This window comes from Aethalodelphis obliquidens, unplaced genomic scaffold, assembly GCF_003676395.1.
Source record: "Aethalodelphis obliquidens isolate GAN/ISIS:26980383/991018 unplaced genomic scaffold, ASM367639v1 scaffold7, whole genome shotgun sequence".
NCBI classification, from domain to species: domain Eukaryota; kingdom Metazoa; phylum Chordata; class Mammalia; order Artiodactyla; family Delphinidae; genus Aethalodelphis; species Aethalodelphis obliquidens.
This window is the reverse complement of record NW_020837951.1, coordinates 41,659,511-41,680,983: the sequence shown is the minus strand read 5'-3', so window position 1 is coordinate 41,680,983 and position 21,473 is coordinate 41,659,511. Positions and strand designations below refer to the sequence as shown.

The 21,473-nt window shown below is 48.1% G+C and overlaps 1 protein-coding gene across 3 annotated transcripts in view; it reads left to right on the top strand.

Annotated features, from left to right (window-relative positions):
• The window catches only part of PSAT1 (phosphoserine aminotransferase 1), a 31,560-nt gene that overhangs the window by 5,017 nt on the left and 5,070 nt on the right, over nt 1–21,473 (top strand). For all 3 annotated transcript variants that reach the window (XM_027105640.1, XM_027105639.1, XM_027105641.1), the window contains exons 4-7: nt 2,160–2,365; nt 3,191–3,363; nt 4,868–5,037; nt 12,436–12,564. In XM_027105640.1, coding sequence (XP_026961441.1) covers nt 2,160–2,365; nt 3,191–3,363; nt 4,868–5,037; nt 12,436–12,564 — 678 coding nt within the window. The remainder of the gene's footprint in view (nt 1–2,159; nt 2,366–3,190; nt 3,364–4,867; nt 5,038–12,435; nt 12,565–21,473) is intronic.

The following is a 21,473-nucleotide window of genomic DNA, read 5'->3' as shown; positions in this document are numbered from 1 at the left end:
CAGCCGCTCCGCGGCATGTGGGATCCTCCCGGACCGGGGCACAAACCCGCGTCCCCTGAATCGCCAGGTGGACTCTCAACCACTGCGCCACCAGGGAAGCCCAAGAAGTGGTCATCTTTGTCAGCATAATTAACTATAACTTAGTTCACTGGCTCTTAAAGTATTGCCTCATACAACCTGTCAGAATCAACTCGTGGGGGAAGTATTAAAAAATTCAAGTGCTGGGCCCCATCCAGACCTGTTGAATCAGAGCCTTTGTACAAACTTCATTTTTAACGGGCTCTTTGGGCAATTTTAAGGGTTCTGAACTCTGGGAACTGCTTCTCAAATGAACTTTCCTAGTTATCTGCACTGCTCTTCTTACCCAGAGGAAACTGTGTTCTTAAATAGATTGCTGCTTAAAGGAGAGATTTTATATATTATATAAATATATTCACATAGAAATATGAATACGGTCATCTTGAAAACAAAACATTGTGGGGTTTTTTTTCTGCTCACAAAACTAGTGCACGTTCATGGTGGAAAGTTTAGGGAAAAAACAAACTCACAAAATCAACCGTAATTATCCATAACCCCACCAGTCAACGGTAATCACTGTTAACGTTTTAGGATCCATCCTTGCATTGTTTCATTAACAAAATTGGAATTATACTAATTATTTAATAACTTTCCCTTTAAATTGCATTGATAGAATGCTTCAGATGGGGCGGGCTTGGTGACATTTTTGTGAGGAGCCCTCGAAACCCGTGCTAATGTCCGTGTTAGGAGCCGGTAATCATCTGCTTGGGTTAGCACGCCAGGGCTGCCTGCTGGGTCCCTGTCATGTTCACAGAACAATCGCATCCTTCATGGGGTGGGTACTTGGAATGTTGGCCCAAGAGATATGGCATTTGACCCACATGCTTGTGAGCCTTTCCAGCCTGAACTTCCGGTTCAATTTATGGGCCGATTTCTTTGTACCCTTGAACCTAGACCTCTGTCTGGTGTCCTTCCATCCAATTCTTGGCCTTGTTCACTGCCCTGCATCTGAATAACATAAACCAGGAACGCTGCCTTGGGCTGCCATCCTCCCAGCTGCTGACATGGTTAGAGTCTCCTAAGACCTGTCTGCGTGCTTTGCTAGCCTCCTGAGCCCTGGGTATAGGCAGGCACGGTTCAAAACCAGATATATGCACGCCATCCCTCGTGTTGGCGAGACCAAGACCCTCTCACATTGCCCTGCCCTTTGGTGCTTTCCTTACACCTCTGTGCTGGAGCTCTGTCCCTTGGCCGTCTGCCTTCTGTGTAACCTGTTCCCAAGCTCTGACATTGCTCAAAGGCTTGGGTCCAGTTTCCCTGGCCTGAGCTGGCCTTACCCTACTGCCTGTAGCCATGCCAGTCACCATTTTAATTTTCCATGTTGCAATCAAATATTTTTGCTGTTAATCTTGATATATATTGGGTAGGTGATACATGCTTAGGTCTAAAGGATTATCAAAGATCCTTCTCCAGTGTCCACCTGGTTCATAGCATGGACCAGCACATACATACTTTTAGGACTTTTGGTTGCAAGTGACAGAAGCCCAGCTCTTGGCTTACGCAAAAAAAAAAAAAAAAAAAAGAAAGAAAGGAACGTATTATCTCATATAACAGGAAAGTGCAGGAGTGATTTAGGAGCTCACATGATGTCAGGAGGGTCTTTTTCTCCATCTCCTGGCTCTGCTTTTTTATGTTGGCTTCACCAGATGGCCACCAGTGGTTGCAGGTTTAGCTCCTACAAGTTCTTTATTTCCCTCAATAGAAACAGCTCCTCTTTTCTAGAAGTTTGGATCCAGGTCTCAGAACCAAACCACACTGGCCAGCTTGGGTCACGTGCTCATCCCCTGGAGCTGGGGTTGGCCACCCTTGAACCAGGTGGACCGAGAGTGGCAGCCGATGCTTCCCTAAAGGAACAGCAGGGTGTTACTAGCTCTGTCCAAAAAGTAACCATAGGCTTCCACCACAGGGCCCAGTAAATATCTGTGCAAGGAATTGAGTAGATAAATGACTGGGTTGGGGAAGGCAGAGATGGGGCTTGACCATCGTTCTTGTAGTGTACCCACCCCAGGGTAAAGTGCTGGAAGAGCATCACTCATTCTCAATTTTTGACCCTGTTTACTGTCACCTCTGCTTCTGCCCAGAGCCATTCCAGACAACTACAAGGTGATTTTTGTACAAGGAGGTGGGTGTGGCCAGTTCAGTGCTGTCCCCTTAAACCTGATTGGCCTGAAAGCAGGAAGGTGTGCCGACTATGTGGTGACGGGATCCTGGTCAGCTAAGGCCGCGGAAGAAGCCAAGAAGTTTGGGACTGTGAATATTGTCCACCCCAAACTTGGGAGTTACACAAGTAAGTGCTGGGAGCTGAGCTGGACAGTGAAATGCTGGCTGGCAGGTGGTCCCTCCTCAGCTAGCAGGAGTAGTTAGTCTGATACCATTTAGATTGGCTGCCTGTTCCTGTTAAGATTACTAACGGGCTGCTGCAGAAAGAGTATGCCTGGGCTGCTGCAGAAAGAGTATGCCTAGGCTGCTGACTTAGCTGCAAAGCCCTGGGGCTGGTTTGGCTTTAGGTATGGCTTGATCAAGGGCCGCCTACAGTGTCTCCCGGTTCTGGTGTCTTTCCGTGTCTCCTCCACAGTCAGGAAAGCTGCCGCCTCCTTTTTAGAAGATGGCTGCAGCTGCTCCTGACCTTGTATTGTCTCACGTTTCAATGCCTTCGCTCATGCATTCCCAGTAACAGTCTCACGTCTCCTGTGTCCCATTCTGTATCAGTCAAGCGGCCTTGCCTGAGTTGCATTGTACCTTTGGGGCTGTGGGTGGAACCGGTTCTACTGGAACTACATGGGCTGAGAGTCGCGGAGGCTGACGCACACAGGAAACTGTCAGTGGACATAGGATGGATGGATACTGGGCAACAAGGGAAAAACCCAAATACTCACCACGCCATTCTTGAAGATTATTTGCCCCCAGTAACAGTCAAAGGGGTGGGATGGGTCATCCCTTTAGGATGTTGGTGGTGATTGTAATGTAAGATGGATAGGGTGCTTTCACTTGTGAATGCTCTGGGATCTGTCTTCCCCTGCTAGGGGAGGGGCGTCATTCCTGGTTGCCTCCTATCTCCCTAAGGAAAGAGGGGAGGAAACGTGTGGAGTCCCCAACTTGTCTCCTGTGATAGAAATTCCAGATCCGAGCACCTGGAACCTCAGTCCGGACGCCTCCTATGTGTATTACTGCGCCAATGAGACCGTGCATGGAGTGGAGTTTGACTTTATCCCTGATGTGAAGGGAGCAGTGTTGGTCTGCGACATGTCCTCAAACTTCCTGTCCAAGCCAGTGGATGTTTCCAAGGTAGAGTGTAAAAGAGGCCTGCGCCAGCGGGGGACGGGTCGGGGGGAACCAGCCTCTCGGTTTCTCTAAGGACATTTTAATATATACCAGAATGGGGAAAGGCTGACAGTGTGGGTTGTCAGAATGTTTACGTCCTGACATACCCAGCCCTGTGTTAATCGTCGTCTCCCAGGGGTCACACTTGAGTCCTTGGGGAATTCATCTGCCTCTGAGAGTGGCGCTTAGAAAATTCTTTTGTCAACATCTTGGGAGTTACTTGCTGTCATCAAGGAAAGCTTGGGGGGCTATGAATGAGTCCCACCTTGCTTTGTACCCAGCTCAGCTCCAAGAGCATGGACGTGACATGTAGATTTCTGAGCAGCTCCCCAGGTGCATGCCGTGGGGGGTATGATAGCTGTAAGGAATTTAAAACAAACTAAGAAGTAGCCTGCCTTTTAAAAAGTTGTGGTAAAATATACTTACCATAACTTGACCATTTTAACCAGTTTTAAGCGTACAGTTCAGTGGCATGAAGTACACACACACTGTTGTGCAGCCGTCAGCACCATCCGTCTGCAGAACCTTTTCTTCCCAAACTGAAACTCTGTCCCCATTAAACAATAACCGCGGTCCTTCCTCCCCCCAGCCCCTGGCAACCACCATCCTACTTTTTTTATTGGTCTCTGTGAATTCAACTGTTCTAGATAACCTCACGTAAGTGGAATCATGCAATATTTGTCCTTTTCTGTCTGGCTTTTTTCACTTAGCATAATGTCCTCAGGGTTTGCCCATGTGGTAGCATGTCAGAACTTCATTTCTTTTTAAGGCTGAGTAATATTCTGTTGTATGGATGTACACATTTTGTTTATATCCTGCTTTTTACTTTCACTCACCATGCACTGGCAATTCTAAACAATGTCAACTATAAAATACTCCCTGTCGAGCCACACTGTCCCCCCTCCTCCCACTTGGGATGCCACTGAATTTTCCTACAGGTTTCATGGGGAGACATGGAAGAGGGTTCTACATCTTACATGAAAAAATTTCCCAAAGTATCTTTAAACATCTCTTTTTTTCTAAAATTTCTTCTGTCTCAGGCAGCTTGTCCCATTATTTCTCAGTGTCTTCTGATTATCCCTTTACACAAATATAAATGGATAAAAAAATGGATTTCTTTAGGTTACCAAGGACAGCAGCCTTATTTTAAAGATGGGCTTGGACGTAGAAAAGAGGCATACTAGAGTGAATACGAATAGATACAAGGCCTCCACAGTGATGAGTTTGGGCTGGCCCCTCCCTGGAGAGAAGGATCAGACAGATTTGTAATCTGCAGGCTCTGAACTCTTGAGTATCGATTTGCTGTCCCGGATAGAGATTCCTTTAGAGAAGGGAATGCACTCCGAACGGGATTAAAATAGAGTCACTTCCTCATAAAAATTGTGCTTTGGAAGGAGATTGGGAAGTTTGACTACATTTATGAAAAATGACCCAGTGCATCTAGAACAGCAAGCTTTCTCTTTTGCAGTTTGGTGCAATTTTTGCTGGTGCCCAGAAGAACGTTGGCTCTGCAGGGGTCACGGTGGTGATCGTCCGGGATGACCTGCTGGGGTTCGCCCTCAGAGAGTGCCCCTCGGTCCTGGATTACAAAGTGCAGGCCGGAAATAACTCCCTGTATAACACACCTCCCTGCTTCAGGTAACTCCAGGGTATGGCTTGGGGACCAGTGAGGAGGTCTCAGTATTTCCCATCAATACTAGTTGACTTTTTAAAGTAGGGCATGATGCCACGAATCAGTGATCTATTAGCCCAGATATCCTATTACGATTCTCTGCCCAGGTCTTCCCTGGTGGCGCAGCGGTTGAGAGTCCGCCTGCCGATGCAGGGGACACGGGTTCGTGCCCCGGTCCGGGAAGATCCCACATGCCGTGGAGGGGCTGGGCCCGTAAGCCATGGCCACTGAGCCTGCGCGTCCGGAGCCTGTGCTTCGCAACGGGAGAGGCCACAACAGTGAGAGGCCTGCGTACCGCAAAAAAAAACAAACAAAAGAAGATTCTCTGCCCAGTTCACCTCTCCCTTGTCCCCTCTCTGTGCACTGTTTGATCAGCTTTCCTTGCCTTTCTTTTGGCATGTTTTTGTTTGATCTTGGTAGCCTTGGTGGTTCACCATTAACCCGAAAGCTTTCTGCACATGAAGTGTCATGCTTGCTTCTCAAACAACCAGTGCGGCTTTGGAGAAGGACTTTCAGAGGCCGGGCTACTGGTCTTTTTCTTTCCTTACTGGGTCTGCTTGAAGCTGGCTGCCTGGCATCTAACACACTGGCTGGAACAAACGCCTCTCTGGTTTTTCACCCAGTCTGCAGGGGTCCTGTTAGCCTGGCTTCCCCTTATCCGAATGAGAGGCTGCATTACAGCACTTTTGGGGAGAGTAAGGCTACCCCACCGTACAGTCTTTTAACTCCCAGACTCAGGTAGTTTGTGAAAATCTTTGTGACACCTAGGATTTAGCAATTGCCTGAAAGATTTTACTACTAACAAGCTGTGTGACCTTGGGCAAGTTGCTTAACCTATCTGTGCAGCAGGTGTCTCCAGGAGTAATTGGTTGCTGTGAGGATTGAATGATTAATACATATGTATAAAATGTGCTTGGTGAGTGCCTGGCTCTCAGTGACTTATAAATGTTAGCTGCTGTATTATTATTGTGGTTTCTGTTTTATCCCCAGCCTTAGCAGCGGGGATAAAAGAGCCAGAGTCTATAGATTATCTTATCTTTCCAGGGCAGCTATGATGTAAAATAGTGATGTGTATGACCCTCTTTATCTCCCAAGCACCCTAGGAGGTGGGTACTCTTATTATTATTCCCATTCTGCAAGTGAGGAAGCCAAAGCCATACTTGAAGAAGTGGCATAGCCGGGGTTTGAACCCAGGCGGTCTGGCTTGAGAGCCCAGGTATGCACACCCTGTATCTTTGTGCTCTTCTCAAGCAAAACTCTCAGTGTGGGTTTGCGTTGGAAAGATCCCATCTCTGGAGAGCAGTTGGCTCCTGGGAGTCCAGCTCTCTGAGTCTCCCGGGTTTTCCAGGGATGGTAGAAGTTCTCTAAAAGAGCGTACGAAGAGGGGCTCGGGCTGGTAGAGGCCGCGGCTCTGTGGGGTTGGGGCTCTGTGAGAGGTCTCCCTCTGAGGCGCTGCCTGCAGGAAATTTCTTCCACATAATTTACCAGGGGAGGAAAGGAGCTTTTTCCAAAGTTAGAATTCTGATGGAAATTTTTGCTGGTTTTCTGTGCGGCTCGCATGGGCCGGAGCAGCTTCTCACTTTGTGTCCCCTGCTTTCCTCAGGGCACGGAGGGCTTCAGTGCTTACTCTCCTGGTCACCTGTCAATCCCACTCTGTTTCACCCCGGTTGAAAGTGCTTCTGAAGTGCCTGGTAGGGATTGGGGGGCAGAGCTGAACCTCTCTCACCTGCCCGTCTTATCTCTGGGGTTTCTGGCAGTGGAAAAACCGGTGACCACCGGCCAACTGGGAAAGGAGCAGTGCCGTGCTGAGCGGTGCAGGACAGTTGGGGAGCCTGAGTGCAGGGCCCCTGGAGAAGGAGCTTCGGCTCCAGGCTGTGAGGTGGCAGGAGGTGGCGGGAGGTGTCTGTCCTTACCTGTTGGAACGTGCAGCCAGGGCCTGGCTTGCAGGCAGGTGAGTCTTTCCGGGGGTGGGGCAGAGGCCACCACAGCTCCGCGAGTGCGATGGTGGGAGAAGGCAGGGAGAGCCCTGGCCCTGAAATGGGGCCTGAAATGGGGCTGGCAGTTCTGATCAGAGCAGGGGGAGCTGTCACGCCCTCTGGCACCTTCTCCATGAGTGACCGGGAAGCACATTTTTAAAAACTCCAATGGATATGTGTTAAGATGCAGTCGGGTAATATTAGAGTGAAAAATCAGCAGAAACAGTGAGAAAGCAGGTCAGTCTGTCTAGTGGGAGATAAAAAGGTCTGGAGTCAGACCTGGTGGGCACTGAGAGAAAGTCCTCCTGTGAGTGACTCAGAGAGAGTCATTCCCCTACCAGCCCCTGTGCAGGCCTCCACCCCAGGCCCTGACCGGTCGGGTCAGCTGGCCAACCTGGGCACCTGGGGTTGGGGCACAGGCTGGGGGAGGGCAGATACTCCCCGCCCAGAGCCTTCCTGCCCGAAGAGTGGGCTCAGCCAGACACCCAGAAACAAGGGTGGAAAAGGGGCGAAGTTTCCTCTCCAGACAGATCAGAAGAGTGAACACTGAGACCATCTCAGGGCAGGATCGCTAACAGTATTTGATCAGAATCATATAAACGTGGAGGACCAAAGAGATTGGGTTAAAGGTATTCTGACCCAAGACACCCCTTGGTGTCTTGCTTTCTTTTACCCCGAAAGAAGAGAAAAGGAGAAAAGTAAGTCTGTATAATTGAGTAGTTACCCTAAATCTATGACTTGAAAAACTTGGATTTCATTTGGGGTACTTCAGCTTTCAAGATTAGAACATTGTAGTTCATGCAGTGAGAACAAGCAGTGAATGGAGAGAGGAAGCTTTGTGCAGAGCACCCTCCCCCGGCCCTGGATGTAAGAGGATAAGGCGCCCAGAACACTGCAACTTTGTATTACATGGAAGCCCTTGAAAATGTCCCAAGTTTGAAAAGAAGCTCTTTTTTTTCTTTTAAACTCGGAGCCAAGTGACCACAGGCCCCGGGCGGTTTGAACTGAGCCTTCCTGTAGTTGCCTGTAGCCCTGAGCAGTGAATTGGGGTGGAATAAAGGACAGCGTGGGCGTTCCTGGGCACTAAGCCCAGTTCATGGACAAGCAAACGGATGCCTAAACTTCCCTTCTAAGCCCACAAGACATTTTTACTTACCACGACTAACTAGCTGTAGTGTGAGGTAAAGTAACTAATAAGAAACAAAATGACCCTAGTGACCCAGGCCGCCTTACTTATCAGCATAGGAGTGTGGGCTGCCAAGGGGGCCTAGTACTTCAGAACAGCCAGGGAGAGTTTCCCGGGGAACTTTCTGGTGTGCTTTTCTAATCCCTAGTGCCCACAGAGTATTTCTTGTTGCCTTAAAAAATTAACACATGGTCTTGGCAAAGATTCCTGAGGCGAGCACAGCCTGCGGGGTAACCATTGTTAACTGCTTGCTGTGTAGGGCATATGCAAACAGAGCCGTATGTTTAATTATAAAGATGGAACTTTACCATATAGGCTGTTCTGTGAATTCTTTTTTCTATCCAGCAACGTTCTGTGAACACTGCCATGTCAGCTCAGACGCCTGCCTTTTTTCCCCCTTTGAATTGCTGAGTGATATTCCAGAGAATGGATCTGCTGTGATTCATGTAGTCATTTAATGCGCAGGCTGAGACAGTGTACCTGCACTGTGTGGGGCAGGGGACATTTTAGAAGTGAAGCCGTACTCAGTTAAAAGTTAACCCTGGTTAGTGGGGACCAAGTTTCAAAGCTGCATAAGCATTTTAGGGCCCCTGTGTTTTGAAGCTTTCGGATTGTATGGGGGTAGAAGCGTGAGTTAATAATGCATCGGCAGCTCCAGTCGACTCACAAGGCCGGACATCCTTTCACTCCAGGGGCATCTGGTCTCCGGGAGAGCCTGCTTCCTCTGAGCCCCGTACCTCACGCTGAGGCTTTGTAGACCAAGGCTAAAGGTGCTGGTTCTGGGCAGCGTGTAAAATGGGTGGGCTATCTGCTGACTGTGCCTGCTCGGATCTCATTAAGATCAGCCAGAGGGCTTCCCTGGTGGCGCAGTGGTTGAGAGTCCGCCTGCCGATGCAGGGGACGCGAGTTCGTGCCCCAGTCGGGGAAGATCCCACATGCCGCGGAGCGGCTGGGCCCGTGAGCCATGGCCGCTGGGCCTGCGCATGCGAAGCCTGTGCTCTGCAACGGGAGAGGCCACAACAGTGAGAGGCCCGCGTACCACACACACACACACACAAAAGATTAGTCAGAGAGCGTGGGCAGTGAGTCTGGGCATAGGGGTGAGTCACACAGCAAGAGGGAAGTGTGTTGGTGCTGAGGTCTGTCTGGGACTGTGGACCTGGCCTGAGCCTTTGCTGCAGCCTTGATTTGATGAATCAAATAGCAGCAGCTTGGGAACCCTGGGGTAACAGAGCTGCAGGTAGAAGTGAAGCTCGGCTTCCAGAAAGTGCTGTTGAACCGGCAGCCACCCGCAGGTGGCTCGCTGTGATTGGATCACGTGGCAGGGTGTGCGGCTGTGGTTTGTGGGGGAGTGAGCAGTTTGGGGTTAGATGGAAATTCGAGAGCACCTTACGGAACAGAGAAGTGGGAGGGCAGCACCGTATCTGGAACACATGCCTACACGTCCACACATGCGCACGTGTGCTGTGATGCCCCTGGAGCGGCTGCTCTTGGCAGCTGTGTCTGGCTTGGTGCCAGCCTGGCTGCCCCGCTGGCAGGTGAGAGAGTGGGTGAGGGTCCTGGAGCCCCTAGTAACCCAGAGGCCTTTGTTACTGTGGAAAGAGCTGGGGCTTTGGAGTCGGACCATCTGGGGTTGGAATCCTGGCTTTCTCAGCCACTTATTAGATGACTTTAGCCCAGTTAAGCTGTCTGAGCCTGCCTGTTTCCTCATCTGTAAAGCGGGATAATGGTAGTTCTGGCCTCGGATTTTTTTGATCAATATAAGGGAGAGTCCTGGACCGCTGAACAGTCCTTCCCCTCTCTTTCTTCTTTCTCCTTTGCTCCTCTGATTTCTCAGCCCTTATACAGAGAGCTCCAGCCGAGGCTGGAAATTATTCAGAGGCTATTTTCTGCTTTGAGCTCCCTCGCCGCTGCCCCTAGCTACCATTTCTCATTCCTCCCAGGGCTGTCTGGGGAGCCAGGCTGGGGAAGCTTCCACCGGGGCTACCGCATGGTTCTGGGTGCTGGCTGTTCCCTGCCCAGTGCCCGCTGGGCAGCCCAGCGTGGGCTCTGCTACCTTCTGGGGTAGAAACACCGGGATTCTCCACGCGCCTGGAGGCAGTGAACGAGCCAGTCAGGTATCTTGGGCTTCCCTGGGACAAGCTTCTGGTGTTCGAGCGTTTTCCCCTCCCCACCCTGTCATGGTGTTAGTAAGTAAGCGAGGAGGCAGCTGTGTCTGGGGGTCCCCACCCCAGATCTCTGCGGGACATTGATGCTCAGCAACTAAGTTTGCACAGATTCTTATGGGGGACCTTTGTCCCACTCATACAGAGGCCATTGCTGAGCACAGACCTTTTCCACGCTCCCAGTTCGAGGAGGATGGTCTCTTTTCCCCAGGAGACCTCTGCTCCTGTCCCGTGGGCTTTCAGTGAGGTGCACAGAGAGCCCTCAGCACCTTATTATTTTTAATCTTTTGGCTGTGCCGCGTGGCATGTGGGATCATCGTTCACTGACCAGGGATCGAACCTGTGCCCCTTGCAGTGGAAGTGAGGAGTCTTAACCATTGGACCGCCAGGGAAGTCCCCTCAGCACCTTTTTAAGCAGAGGGGCTTTCAGAAGATCACTGGGAAAACCATCCGCTGCTCTTCAACGTCTTGTGTTTTGGGCTTAGTTTTGAGCACTTAAACTAGTAAAGATACTACTAATTACACCTGCCATGTGCCAGCCCTGCACTAAGCCCTTCACCCAACCCATTTCCTGCAGTCCCCCCAAGAGCACTGAGGTCTCTAAGGGACAGAGTTGATATTCTGGCTCGGTAAGCGATGCACCCAAGCTCTATGCAGGGCCGAGGTGCGGCGGGTCCTCCTGGAACCGCATCCCACCCCGTCTGCACTCCTGTGTCTCAGATGAGCCTCCTTCAAATGTTCCTCGTCGCTCTTACCTCATAACTCACCATTTCACCAACACACAATTCTGCCTCTTCTCATTCCCAATTCAGAAAAGCCTATGGAGGGCTCTGATTGGTCCAGTTAAGTCCCCTGCTCAACTCTGAAACCAGGGGAGCAAGGGACCCCGCTGGGTCCTCCTGCTGGGTGGAGTTAGGAAGGGCAGGGCAGCTGAAATGCTGGGTGTCCACCGTTGGTTGGCAGGCCTCCCCGTTTCCAGGTGGGAAAGTCGAGGTTTGGATCCCTGGGGTGACTAATCCTGGGTAATCTGTTGGGGCAGCACTGGTTCTAGAGTCAGGACTAGGACTTGGAGCCTAGGCTTTTGGGCACTCTGCCACCCTGCCTCCGCCCGGTGGTGGGCTGTGCGCCGGGGCTTTGCGGGAGGAAAGGTGAACACTGTGCTTCCAGCCTTCCAGAACTGCAGGGTCCAAGACACGGGCGCCCAGGAGTAGAGAATAAAGAGCCAGTGGTAAAAACTAGGGGAAGTGTGGGCAGCGGGCTCTGGGCGTTCAGAAAGTGAAGAGTTAACTGGTGGGGTTGGGGAGCTAGGTGTCTGAGGATGCTTGTGGCAGGGATAAAATGTCAGCAGGGGTGGAGACAGGGAGCTGTGTTCCAGGTGTCATGAAGAGTTTGCGTTCGGGCTTGGGCTGGACTGGTGGGCACCGATGTGACCTCTAGTGAAGAGTCTAATTAACCCTCTTTTCTGAATGGCCCCCAGGGGCCTAGAGTTGGGTTGATCTTCATTTTTGCTCCGTGACACACTCCTGTCCTTGGTGTACACATGGCCCACTTTCATCTTGTCTCTGTCTAATGGTGTCTTTAAGTCTGTTTTAGTACGACTTCAGACTGTTTGCTTGGGTGTCTTTCCACTTGTGCAAAGCTGAACTCAATGGATATATGTACTTTTTTAAAATTTATTTATTTATTTATTTATATTTTAAGATCTTTATTGGAGTATAATTGCTTTACAATGGTGTGTTAGTTTCTGCTTTATAACAAAGTTAATCAGTTATACATATACATATGTTCCCATATCTCTTCCCTCTTGCATCTCCCTCCCTCCCTCCCTCCCTAACCCACCGCTATAGGTGGTCACAAAGCACCGAGCTGATCTCCCTGTGCTATGCGGCTGCTTCCCACTAGCTATCTATTTTACATTTGGTAGTGTATATATGTCCATGCCACTCTCTCACTTTGTCCCAGCTTACCCTTCCCCCTCCCCGTATCCTCAAGTTCATTCTCTACGTGGATATATGTATTTTTTACTCTTTATTTTAGCATCTATGTCATGGGCTTGGTCCTGGAGTGGATTAAGAACAACGGCGGTGCAGCAGCCATGGAGAAGCTTAGCTCCATCAAATCGCAAATGATTTATGAGATTGTTGATAATTCTCAAGGATTCTATGTGTAAGTTGATGGGATTTTATCTCACATTTTGCCTCTTGTGAATTTAAAAATGGGTATATGCCATGTCCTTTTGGAACATGGATGCAGCCACCTTTCGCTGAGACACTGTACTCCTCAGGAGCATGAGTTAGGTAAGTCTTCCCTCCTGCATCCCATGCCCAGGAATCCCGGGCTTTGGGACCTGTCTCCCAATGGGTGGTAACGTTTCTCACACCACAGACCCCGGGGCAGACCCCTCTCCCCAGCCTCACCTCCTCTGTATGTCCCCTGGGGACAAAACACGTACTTGCTGGAAGCTCTCAGCTGTACCTCAGGACTCACTGGAGACCCTTGGTATAAACACCCACTCCTGGCCTCTCCCCTGGGTTATTTACCCTTTTAGGAAAGTTTACTCTTTCACTTATTACAGGACAAACGCTCCCTTCCCAGGCCTGCAGTTGGTGAATGGAATTGGCTCTGGTATGAGTTGACTCCTAGTTAAATGTTTTTGTGACGAATTGACTCATGAACATGTGTTGACCGCTGGACCAACACCAGAGCGCGTATGGGCCTTGTATTGATCTCCTAGGGCTGCCAGAGCAAAGTACCACTAGCTTGGTGGCTTAAAACAAGAGAAATTTATTTTCAGCGTTCTGGAGTGCAGGAGTTCAAAGGCAAGCTGTCAGCAAGGCTTTGCTCCCTTCAGAGACTCCAGGGAAGAATCCATTCCTTGCCTCTTCCAGCTTCCAGGGGCTTCAGGCATTCCTTGGCTTGTGGCTGCCTCACCCCAGTCTCTGCCTCTGAGAGGCCTTCACATGGCCTCCTCCTTTCTTGTGTGTCTTGTCTTCTGTCTCTTACGTTGGATTTAGGGCCCACCCAGATAATCCAGGATGATTGGTCTCATCTAGAGATCTTAGCTTAATTGCATCAGCAGAGACCCTTTTTCTAGGTCACATTCGCAGGTTCTGGAGGTGAACACGTGGGTAAACCTTTGCAGAAGCCACCGTTCAACCCCCTACAACAGACCTGTCACCAAAATGCCAGATATAAAGTACCTAGTACAGTGCCTGGCACACAAGGAGCTTGACAGATGATGTTTTCATTTGTTTTTCCCCTCCTTCAAGGTGGGGACAGCTGTGGGAGGACCAGACTTTCTGCTCTGTAGGCACGTGTGTTTATACACTTACATGCGTAAACACTTACACTCATTTGCCGAGCCAGGGCCCCCTTCTTAGCGGCCTTTACTCTTTGGAGTTCAGTGTGTTGTAAGAAAAAATATCCGGCTGACCATAATAAGGGAATTTTCACTCTTTGAAGAATTTAGTGGGCCTTGTAGGACAAAAAAATGGTGCCTCAATCCTGCCTTAGAATTGTACGTTTTACCCAAGATTTGCTGACACATCTCCATAAGCATCCGTGGGTGGGGTTGTACTTTTGGGACAGGCCTAACTGCTGCTATCCCCTCTGCCCTTAAATGCCTGCCTGCTCCTAGGAGTTCTTGGCGTGTGATGACACCCCAGCCACAAGCCCTCAGGGAGTCTGGCTTGGCTGAACGACTTGACCTTTGGGGTCCTCTTCCACATGCCATCTGTGCAGAAATCCACACTGTGCATTTCTGCCTGCTCTGTGGTTCTGTGGCTTGGCCCTTGGGAATCTTCCACTTTAGAGCCTGACGTGTGAGAGAGGAGGCCAGGGTACTCCACTAGCGCTTACTGGAGCCGTTGTAACGTGTGTGATCAGCAGTAGACGGTCCAAGGAGTTCATGGCCAAGGGCTAAATAATGAGCCATGAGCTGGGGGCAGGGAGATACTGCTTTGGCTGGAGGCGAAGGGAGGGCTTTTACGTGAGCTTGAGCCTTGGACAGGAGTAAGAATTAGGCAGAGAGGAAGGCGGAAGTACTTTTAGGAATTTTTAGGAAGGCAGGGAATGGCCTCTGCAAAGCACTGAGGGAAGAAAGTAGTGTGTTTGGAGAACAGAGAGTGGGCTGCCTGAAGGGCACGGCTCGTGCTGGGATTGGAAAGAAAGTCTGGAAAGGTCTGAAGACATGTTTAATTCACTAGCTCATTTATCCATTCGTCTATCTACCCATCCACCCACCCATCCATCTACCCATCCATCCACCCACCCATTCATCCGTCTACCCATCCATCCATCCATCTATCCGTCCGTCCGTCCGTCCATCCATCCATCCATCCATCCATCCATCCAATGGCGCCTGAACACTCCTCTGTGCTAGCCTTGTTCCAGGCTCTGGGGATACCCAGAAGAATAAGTCACCTTTCCTGGCTCCATAAGAGTGATCAGGATCTGAATGTGAGTAAGAGCACGTGGCAGCTGTTGTGGAGGGGAGACCAATTTTCTATGAGCTTTTGGCTCCGTATATTTCTCGGGAGATGTGAAGGCACAAAATGGGAGGACAGGAAGCATGGTGATGCCTCCAGAAGAAATCCAGGAAATTAAAAACAAACTAAAGCATAGGAGGAACACCAAGAATCCCCTGAATTCTCTCCCCGCAGTTGAGATCCTTTAACTGCAAGCACCCCACCTGGCGTTTCCCAGAAGGCAGCCTGTCGAAGCCAATGTGGCAGGCAGGTCATCTCCTGAGGAATCTCATCACCTTCCCATGCAAAACTCCTCATTCACTTATGAACAGCCTTGACCCCGAACTTGCATCCTCTTCCGAATAAGCCTCTTTCTGGGAACTTCCGTTCACCCCCTGGGCCGCCTGCCCAGAAAAGGTCATCCGGCTCATAGTGTTCCTCTGGGACCTTGTTACCAGGGTCAGTAGCAGGCTTTGCTCCCTCTCTCCTCTATGTTAGCAGTTGGACGCTCACTAGTTGTCTCTGTGTGCACTTGGGTTTTCAGGAAGTTCTTTGCTATGGAAATATGGCCCCGAAGAGGAGGTGAGCAGTTAAATGAGAATGCATGTGGATAAAGAGTATGTAATGTAGACGTTAAGAACATGGGCTCTTGCACTGGGTAATTTGTGTAAAGCACCAGAAACCGTATTTGGCCCTTAGGGAGCATTCCTTAAGGGTTAGCTCTTAATAGTATTTGTGGTTATTATTGAAAGCACCTAGGATGTTCCTGACACATCGTGTTTAATGTGTATTAGATATTAATTTTAATATGATAAAGCTGTTGAAGTGATCAAATCCATATCTACATCTGAGGTCACCTTTTCTCACTTTCATGTGGGGTCCAGACCTTAGGAAAGAGAGGGAAGCATGTGATGTGTCTAGTGTCAACCCCAAGATAAAATAAAGCAGGCAGAGCCCTTGGCGCTTTACAGCTATGAATACATTTTATTGTCATCACAACCCTGTGAACAGACAGTGTTTTACAGCAGCACAGACAGGTTAGGGTCAGGTGCAGCGGGGAAGTGGGATCAGGCAGGATAAGAACATGGGGAGAGTCAAGGGTGCTGGTTCCAGAGCCTTTACTAAGGAAACAACAAAAATCACAAATGATACTGACTTTTTATTTCAAAATGCAGGAATCAGTGGAAAAACTAGAAATGATCATGCTCAGAATTGTGATCAGTGATGTCTAAATATGTAAAAGTCAGTTACTTTCCCATACTTCAGAAATAACAATAAAAAACAAGGAAAGATCCCATTCGCAATAGTCACAAAAATTAGTAAATATCTAGAAGTCAGTTCAGTGTTCACCCGAAAAAGTTAGTGCAAAAGGACAGATGAAACATTTTAAACATACATGTTAACATTAATAAAATGTAATGTTAACATATGATCTATTAACGTATAAAGCCACTGGCAGAGGGAAAGACAGATCGGTGGAAAAGTCCAGAAACTGGTCCATGTTTACTTGAGAATTGCATTTTAAATTAGACAGTTTTAAAGTCTAACGTGACTTTTTGTCTAATTGACTGATTGAAGCATTGATAATTCATTTAAACAGAAATTAGATATTTGCATCATAGCATACACAAATTCTAGTCCATCGAAAAGATGCAAATGCAACTAAATGCAAGTAGCAAATATAAAATACAGGAGAGAATTTCTGTGTAAGTGTAGGGATTACAGAAGCCTTCCTAAATAAGCCATAAAACTCAGAAGCCATAAAGTAAAAGATATTTAGTTACATGAAAATTTAAAACTTTTCTACAGTTCAAGACATAAACAAAACAAAATGACAGACACAAAGTTTGGTAACGTATTAACATATAAAGGTTACTGTTGATATAGAGAAGAACCCACAAATAAATGAAAAAGGATAACCAAATTTTAAAAAGGCAGGGGGTGGTTTCTAACTGTATGAGCAAACAACTCAGAAGAAACACAGCTGGTTAATAGATGAATGAAGAGGGGCCAACTTCTTTAGGAAATGCAGATTAAAACCATGGGATTTTCTTCCCCTCTGATCAGCAGAAATTCTAAAGACTGATAACATCTGGTGTAGGCAAGGGAACAAACACGCTTTGGGTATGTTAAGTAAAAAAATGTGTTCAATTTTGGAGCGAGGTTTGCAGCGTCCATCAAAGTTCAAAACTCTGCTGCTCTTTGACCAAAGACTTTTACTTCTAGGCACCTGCCCTCTGCCAGTACTCTGCCTTGCACAGAAGTGTGCACAAAATTGGGCACCCGCAAGTCCAATGCGGGATACTTACGTTAACGGGGAAAATCTAGAGACAACCCGGGTGTCCTTCAGGAGGGGTCTGGTGAAGGAAATTAAGATCCATCCGTGGTATGGAGTAACGTGTGCGTGGAGAGCGGGGAAGGTCTGTGAGCAAACTGGGAAGATGACCTGATAACGTCATCAGGTCAAAAGGAAAAAGCAGGTGTAGAAAAGGACGTGTCTATTATCCCACTTAGAAACCCACAATGTTTGTATTTGTAAATACTATATATGTATATATGTACATGTGGAAACACACATATCTACATGTATACACATTTGTGTATCTGATCCTGAAAATGTGCAGAAGACTGTTAATGGCAACCACCTCTGTGGAAGGGTAGATCTTCATATTTTTACTCTAGTTTTCCTAATTGTGTGCAAATTTAGAATTAATTTTTTATTTAAAAGTTAGGCAGTCAGGAGAGGCCTAGTGACTCTTTTGTGGGCTTCTCTCACCTCAGGATGCACTCGTCGCGCCCTTCTTGTTTCTGGTTTGTCTTTTGGAACAGACACCGCTGAAATGAGCGTCTTGTCTTCGCTTGCCAACTGCCTGCGGTTTTCTTGCGCCCTCCTAACCCTCGCCACCTTTGTGAGATGCTGTTTCCCACTCAGGCGGTGCCTTTCCCCTCACACATGCCCCTCTGGTACCTTGGGCAGTCCCGGGGTTTCTCGGTGGGCATTCTAGAATACTCATCCCAGAGATGCAGTGGGTTTTTCAGCCACGTGCATTTGGGGAAAACTCTGTTCCTGTATGAATTATCCTCTTGGGGGTTCACGATTCACTGGAGCTCTTGAGACGCTCTAGGAAGTTGAGTCAGGAAACCCGTGTAGCCCTGTTCATGCAGGATTTCCTAAATTTCTAGGACTGACTGTGGCACCGCTTTTCCAGTCACAACCATCCTTATCAGCTTCCGTCATAGGCTCCCTGGGGAGCGCTGCTCACACTCTGGCCTGGAAGCTTTGCAGTCCCAGGATGACCCGCTGCTTCCACGCCCACCCGGCCCCCGTGCTAGCGCTCTGTCAGCCTGGCATCTTCTCCCTGCCCCCAGCTCATTCAGGCCACAGGCCCTGCCCTCGCTCTGGGATTTAGTGACAACGCCTGGGAGCGGTGGACCAGCACAGACCACGGCAGTGCTTGGCGTGGCTCACAGGGTTTAAAACACACAATTTGAGCCCTTACTGGAACATGTGAAGATTATTTAAATCCAGATGTCTTATTTCATAATCCCCGTGTCTCTGAAAGTGGGAGAAACAGACTGGGGGGGCCGTATGTTTCAAGCAAAAGGGAGACTGTTTCTCTGTGGAAGAACAGGCCCTCACAGTTAACAGGTAACGTAGGGAGTTTGTGCTGAGTCTGTCATGTTGGGCCTGTTATACTCATTTATATGACCGTTGGGTCCCTATTGGCATTTGAATTTGCTGCCCATGCTTGAAACTCCCCAGTGTCCCTGTCTTGGTCATCAGGCCTAATTCTGTTGACCTAGAAAGTTCTTTGTGGGAGCTTTCTAGCAGGGCTCTCCCGCAGTGTCCCCACCCTCCAGCCCCTATGTCGTAGTGCTTTTTCTAAAACACGGAACTCGTTGCGCAGACCTGATTACTCCTCTTTGCTCCAGGATCCGATTGATCCAGCTCCCAGGAGAGCGTGTCTGCAGGGCCCTCCGCGGTCTGCAGTCCTGCCCCCAGCCAGGCACCCAGCACCCCAGGTGCTGCAGAGAACTTGCTGGGGTCCCCCGTGCCTTGGCAGACACAGCTGTCTGCCAGATGCCCTTCCTTCGTCTCCCCGTGTCCTGACCCCTCCCACCTCCCTTCCTCTGAAACCTTCAACCTTCCCTCGGGCAGAGTTACTTGCTCAGCTCTGTGCTTCCACAGCGCTTGTCCTGTGGAATTTGAATTTCCTCCACAGCCATCTTGCTAGGTTGGGAGCAGCTGATTCCCCTTCATCTTTTTCTTCCTTCCCTCAGCCCCACAGCGGGGACACTCTCGGGCACCGTGCAAATTTAATCTTCAATTTCTAGTTGTTATGACATAGTTGCTGTCATGATACCATCTACGTTCACAATAGGATGAGTAAATGTGTGGGGGACGACTGTAAATACAGACTCTTTGTAAATCCAGGTTCTTAATTCTTCCCCCTTTTTAATATTTTTTCCCCTTAAATCACATGTCCTTTTTGCTGCTCCAGCTCTATAATTGGACTCTCACCTGGGGAGCCTGAGGCAGCAGAATATCAAAGAGGGTAGACACTAAATTTTTAATTTAAATGTCAACCAGGATAACTACTACCTGTGCAAAGGGGGGCCCAGAATTCAGGTTCAAAGCCTATTACCAGATACTTGGTTTCCCTTCTTGTGTCTCTTCTGTCCATCGATGTGCACTTGACTCCTATTAACTTTAACAGGAATTATGTGTGTGCCCTGAGGGGCGAGCATAGCTTTTAATGGGGGCGTCCTCACACTGCTTTTATTTGCTGTTTAATTTTAATGAATCCCACCCTGTAGAAGGGGGAGAATGAAATAGGATGTGCTTGAGAAAATGGAGAGAGTTATTACATATCTTCCTTGTAATCCAGAGTAGCATGTCGTCTGTTCTTCTGTTTGTCTCCTTTGGTTGTCAATGGAAGATAATTTTGGCTTGCTTTCCAAATCAGAAACTGAAGTCAAATACTAACGTATCCTAGATGAAATTTGACTCATTCATTTTTGAGAGTCTGTGAGCCCTGTGTAAGGTGCTGAGAATAAAAAGACAAATTTATTGACTTCAATAGTTATTTACATAGCATTGAATGTGTTCCAGACACTGTTCTAAATTCTATCAGTTATCTACTTTTGCATCATAGAACACTTCAAGACAGTGACTGAAAACCACAGCCATTTCTTTTGCTCAGGATTCTTTTCAGTCAGCAGGTGGGGCTGGGCTCAGTGGGGTGGTTTCTTCTGCTGGTCTCATCTGAGATCACTTATTCAACCAAAGTCACCTGGTGATCCACCTAGAGTGTAAATGGCCCCCCTCATCTGTCTGGCAGCTGGTGCTGGCTGGCTGTGGGCTGGGCCTGTTATTTCCAGCAGGCTAGCTCGGGCTTGCTTACATGGCAGTGATGTTTTAAGAGGGCAGGTATAGAAGCCGCATGCCCCTTGAGGCCTCAGCTTGGAAGTTACACAGCGTCACTCTTGTTACAGTCTCTTGGTCAAAGCAAGTCCACAAGGCCAGCCTAGATTCAAAACGTGTGGAGCACGAGACCCCACCTCTTGCTGGGAGGGCTGCAGAGAATTTATGGCCATTTAGTCCTCACATCAGAGAGGCACAACAGAGAGATTTAGTAACTTGTTCAAGGTCGCACAGCTTGGGACAGTACAGTGTTTTAAGTGCTTTGAAAGCTGCTGCTCATTATTTTTAAATCTTACGGCCACTATTCGGACCAACTTATTTTTTTTCTCTGCAGCCTTGTAGAAAAAGGGTCATTCACATTGCTGTGTGGCTGCCATGGGTTGGAAGCTTCATATATGTTGTACCACTGAACTGTCATAACTAGTATGAAATGGAGATATTATTATCATTCCCAATATTCAGATGAGGAAACTGAGGCTCTTGGAAATTAAGTATGAGTCGTATAAGAGAATGTTAACTCACTGTTCCATATGCAAGAGTGATCTCCCTAAGTAAATTATAAATGTCCTGGCGCAGATCTTTTTTTAATCTCTTGTTTGCACCTGGAAAATGGTTTTAAAAAATTTTCTGTTGCTGACAATTAAAACAGGATTAGATAGCAGCTGTGCTTTAGGGCATCCAGTTCACATTTATTACATTTACTTCGTAGCCTACTTTCACCCTAACTAGTGGCAATAGAATTGCAAGTTGATGGGAACAATCTTACTCTAATCACCTGTACATTTCAGTATACTCCATTATGATGTTTAAATATATAACATACTATTAAAAGAACATTAAAGGGAAGATAGAATTATCCCACATTCTCACATCCTGAACACAAATATTTTCTGTTTCTCTATGCTTCCTTAGAATCTTTATGTCCACATTTATACTCTAATTAGAGTACCCATAACATCTAAAATTTTTGACTTATTAGATCACAAACCAGTTCCATTTTGCTTTATCTTTTTATGTGGCATCTTAATATTTAGTTATAAAGAAATGTTATAATTTATTTTATTTCTATGGTGGCTGTAGGTCGTTTCTAACTTTACCTGTTGTAATTAATTACAGAATATATGGTGTTCTGGATGGGCTTTAGTTCAGGTATTTGGTTTAATTCTATCTCTAAATGTGTACTC